General features: G+C 35.9%; 1 protein-coding gene across 2 annotated transcripts; it reads left to right on the forward strand.

The window, feature by feature from the left end:
• The first annotated feature begins 2002 nt into the window (after positions 1-2002).
• LOC147510216 (uncharacterized) lies at positions 2003-3914 on the forward strand. Of its 2 annotated transcripts, XM_086602227.1 has the most exons (5): positions 2006-2517; positions 2609-2911; positions 3012-3135; positions 3222-3260; positions 3471-3914. In XM_086602227.1, the coding sequence occupies exons 1-5, from the start codon at positions 2452-2454 to the stop codon at positions 3476-3478; spliced, it is 540 nt and encodes a 179-aa protein (XP_086458353.1). In that variant the 5' UTR covers positions 2006-2451; the 3' UTR covers positions 3479-3914. The 2 variants fall into 2 exon arrangements, with proteins under 2 accessions (XP_086458354.1, XP_086458353.1); XM_086602228.1 differs by lacking the exon at positions 3222-3260 and having other exon boundaries at positions 2003-2517.
• Positions 3915-5166: the final 1252 nt, after the last annotated feature.

Here is a 5166-nt window from a genome sequence, read left to right on the forward strand (position 1 = left end):
TGGAATCTTTGTTGTTACAATGGGAATGACTCATAGAAGCAGATCACGGACAGAATTACTTTTCATTTATATAGGTGGTGTGGTAGCCTGGTAGGCATACAGGAACTTATTTGAGTTGCTTATCACATTAACACCTCTTAGATGTGCTTCTTTGCATCGTGACCTAGGACAGTTAAGTGGACGCTTTGTGGAAACATTAAATGATTTGCTTATGCATTCCATTAAGATTGTTTATCTTTATGAAGTTGATGTGTTTATTTATTGTAGTCAGTATTTGGAGTTTGGACCAAAACTCAGGCACCAAATTTTACAGTGCTGACAAGACAAGGGCAGTGCTAAAGGTATTCCCTTCCACTAAATTTTACATATTCTGAGAAAGATAAATTAAGCAAGACTACAACACATAATTCTACATGCCCTTCAGATACATGCATGACATAAGCATATTTGTGATTGAGTATGAAACGGTGGAGTCCGATACAGTTGCTATTGTAGTTAATGGCGTAACTTAAAACACCACATCAACTCCTGTTACCAGATCTAGGTTGCCTTCATATTCTTTTCATTTCTTTACATTCCACAGGTGGCTCGGTACCATTTGTGTTTACTCTTGGCTGTTTTTTTTTCCTGCAGGGCCCTCTCATATTCCTAAGCATCCCATGCCCAGAATACAACTCCAGAGGTAGAAGTGTAATATGGAAATGGCGAGGTGGTTCATGAGCCATCAGACAATGGTGAATTATCCACTGTGGAAGTTGAGGTTGTGGAGGCCCCTGTTCATTCAGGTCAAGATGAAGTTCTTCCAGTGACCGAGCCGGCTTCAACAGTTCCGGAAGATACTCCAAAGAAGTCTTATGCTTCAATCGTGAGCATATTAATTTTTGTCACTTTTACTGATAAGTTCCTCTTTTTAATCACTTGAATGTTAGTTTTTTGATTTAAACATTTGATGCAGATTAAAGTTATGAAGGAAACTACTCCTGTTCATGTACATCTGAATATTGGTCCTAATTTGGACTAAAATGTCTTGCAGTCAAGCTGGACGAAAGTCGCCTGGTATGTCGAATGCTCCCACAACAACAACAATAGTTACCCATATCTCAAAACTGTTTACATCTGGTCTTCACCGCACTCATCACTCCCCAAAGGTTTCAACAAACTCAAAGGAATTCAAATATTGGATCTTTTCCAATGTGCCACACTTGATTTCGAGCTCAAGGAGTTGAACCATCTCACCATGCTTCAACATTTGGATATCAATTACTGTCCTATTCTGAAAGAGCGGCTTGGAGAAGGAAGGGACTGGAGCATCCTTTCCCATGTTCCCAAAATCACCATTGATGGCAAGAAGATTACGAAAAGCAACTGAACTCTTTGTGAAGGAGGAGGAGCACAAAGCAGCATCAAAGCCCCAAACAGGTAACAATTTCTGATTTTTTTTTTTTTTTTTTGGTATCAAAATTAATTATGCAGGAAACTCAAATAGAATTCGAATTAAATGCTTGACAGCTTGAGTGCATAAGATAAGTTGAAACTTAAGAGTGGTACTATACAGATAAATTTGTCACTGTTTTATCATTACCGTTCTTAGTATTCCATGAGATTCGATAATAATATGTAGTTTCAACAGTTTTGAGGGTAAATTGTTCTAATAATGATCACTTCTTCGTTTCGACAATTGCATCCAATCTTTTACTTTTTCTCTTCTTGCTTTCTTGGTAAATAATTTCTATTGCTAAGCTTATTGATTCACAAATTTTTGTTAGTCAATTTTCAACTAATACTGCTATTTGACAGTTTGACATGAGCTGAAATGCTGATGATGGTAGTGGATGTTATGGTTGATTAGCTCAAATGTGTCTATGGTGTCTAAATACACTATTATTTATGCATGCATAGAAACAACTGGGAAAAAAATTCAAACAGAGTGGTGAAAGCAACTGACCTCTATGTGGAGGAGGAACTCAAAGGAGCATCAAAACACGAAATAGGTAACAATTTCTGAAGTTTTTTTTATGTCCCAAACTTCATATCTACTGATTACACGTTTGTTCAAGGATTTAGCAGTGTCAAAATAAAATATGCATGAAACTGAAATAGAACTCAAATGAAATGTTTAACTGCATAAGAAAAGTTAAAACTTCAGGGTATAGCTCACAGATACAATTAGATAAGGTGAATGAAATAGAACTCAAATGAAATGTTTTAGTGCATAAGATAAGGTGAAGCTTCTTAGCTTTCCAATGCAAAAGAAATAAGAATTAGAAAAGTACTTGGCTTTAATAACCCTGACCCAGAATAATTTGGCGCAATATTTATATATTTAAGGATATTGGTAGTGCTGGATGTTGGGTACCATTTTCTTTTAGGTTGTTTCCTTTTTTGAGTGGGCAGGGTTCCCAAATTTTTAAATCAAAGTTGGCCCTTTCATGTCTTGGATTCAAACAATTTATGGATTTGGTGTTGGAGAACACCCTTGAGATGAATGGAAATGATAAAAATGACATAGGCATGGTGGTAAGTCGAAAGTCAAGATATCCTTCAGTTTACGATTATTACCATCTATCAATTTTTTCTTGAGTTAATTTTTTTGTGAACTTTCATGCAGGTTATCAGGGGTAATAGTGTGGTTATGACTAACCAAAAGGAAAAAACCTTAAGGCTGTGCGATTGGTTGAGATTGACAAGAAAAACAAAGGCCGAAAACTTCACGAATGCCTCTGAAAAGGAACCAATTAACAAATGTTTTAAAGCTGCTGAAAATGGTTATGATCCATTCTCCAGAAGATGTAAAAAGTCCATAAATCAATTTGTATCAAACCCTTTCACAGAAGCTTCAAAAAATTGCCATTTTGCTGCTAGATCATTAGAGTCATATGAAGGCAATGGGGCAGCAGGGACAACTAATGTGGTAGTTTTGCTTACTGCCCTTCATCTCTAAGTTTTTGCATTTCATCCAATTTAATTTTATTTCATCTTTGTGTTTGTTCCCGTGTTTCGACTAACACCAGAAACAGCCAATCGGATGTAAGCAACAAATGACTAATACTCGAAGAAGACATCTGCGTAGTATTAGGGATAGAAATAGATATCAAACGCGGTTTCAAGCCCCACATTCGTTTACTCCTGCTGAAGGTATCACACATAATTTTTTTTTTTTAAATTTCTTTTTTTTAAGGAGCTTTGTTTATTGGCTTTAATTTGTGCTCATTGTTTTACAGTCTTGACATCCCATACACAAACACACAATGTAGATCAAGGTACAGTATCAAACTCAATGCTTACTTTAATCTGCCAATCTCACTGGCAGTGCTGAAAGTTTTTTGAGGACTCGATATTAGGATCGGCAATGGGTTGAAAAAAGAAAATAGGATTCCAACGTGGATCATGCACAGAGACACTTTTATTATTCCCAAGCTATTTGTGTTTACATGTGCTGAATGTTAAATATTGCTCTTGGTTGTTTGCAGAATGTTAAATATTGCTTTGGAAATGATACCTTGCCAGATGTATTTAGCGTGAATAAAGGTGATTTGCTATCGTATCAGCCTTATGCCATGGGACGTATGAAGTATATCTTGGGTGAGGATGCAATGAATATAATCCAGAGAGGTAGATTGACGACAGTCCTGTTACACTCCTTTGTTTCGAGCTATGGAATCACAAGAAACTCCTCAACTACAAAACCATGATCGCTCTTCACATTGCTGGCCCTCTTAACCTCTGCGCATCTCCAAGAGTTCGAGGCAAATATTAAGAAGTTGATCAATAATCTTATGTTCTATTCTTTGTCATATACTATCCCTACTTTTTGTTTTGCAAATTTTGTTTCGGCACGTGTTATGGCCATGAACTCAATCTGTATGTTCTCTGCGTAATTCAGCAATGCAATATCTTTATAATTATGTACTGAAGACAGTGTACATCAGTTTTTTTACTACATCATTTCATCGATAGTTACTATTATCTCAATGACAACTTATATGGTTTACGCCCTCAAATACACTAACATAGGACCTACAATCCCAATCTTACGTCTATGTTAGAGCAGTATAGAAGCTCAATTAGACGCATGTACTATTATAAGACTAATACAATCCAAGTAGGTGATACTATTATAAGACTTTGACAAAGTACTCTATCTCCCCAACACTCTGCATAGATGTACATTTTTACCCATTCCTAATGCACCAATGGCACCACTGACAGACCAAATAAAGAGCAAATTAAAAACTAACAAAATGGCGCTAAGGAAAAGATACTTAAGTGTTAGGCAGGAGCTAGGAGTCTTCCCTTGAGTCTTCATTCATGTCTTCATGGATCAGCCACCTACGAGATATTGTTTGAAAGCGGTTTTCTACTATTACTTTTGGAAAATACCCATACCATAGAGATTTGTAGACAAACTAGCGAGACCCAGGAAGGAAACAAACAACAACAGATATATATCACTTCGATCTCTATTGCTTGAAGTTCAATTCCCTCTACCGTCAGAAAACTCTTCCTTCAAAATTCAAAGACTAACTGCTCCAACTATCGTTAATATGGTTTTTTCAAGCAATAACCGTTCGTGCACCAAAACTGTCAGTATAAATACAGAAATTGTTACGTTGCCAATGCCTAAAATCTTCTCTTGCTTCCCAATTTCTCATGTGGCATATTTGGCATCTGGGAATAGCATCACCCTGCAAAAAAAGTTTGCTCATTACTATCTTAGTCTCTTCTACAACACTTTGCATATATCAAATTTAAATGGTCACAATTTTATCCTTACTACATTGTTTCATTGTCTCATTTGTTTTTCATAGTACTGTACTTTTTTATAATGAAATAGCAATTTGACAACTACACTTTCCAGAGTGATTTATTACTTTTTTGTTATTCATTCCCTGCTATATATTCCTTTGACTTTAAAATTTTATAGGTTTCCTTCGAAATGGCAACGCTGACATATCTTCCTTTCTCTGACATAAATGACCAGAATTAGCACTGCAAAATTAAGTTTCGCGTCTCAAGAAAATGGAGCATTGCAAAAGAATTGCAAGGAAAAACTATCAGATTTGACATGGTCTTAATAGACGATAAAGTTAGCCAATTTTATTTGAATTGAACAAATTCCCTTTCTATTATTTTTATTGCAAACAATTACCAACTAATTTCGTATGT

This window comes from Coptis chinensis, chromosome 3, assembly GCF_015680905.1.
Source record: "Coptis chinensis isolate HL-2020 chromosome 3, ASM1568090v1, whole genome shotgun sequence".
NCBI classification, from domain to species: domain Eukaryota; kingdom Viridiplantae; phylum Streptophyta; class Magnoliopsida; order Ranunculales; family Ranunculaceae; genus Coptis; species Coptis chinensis.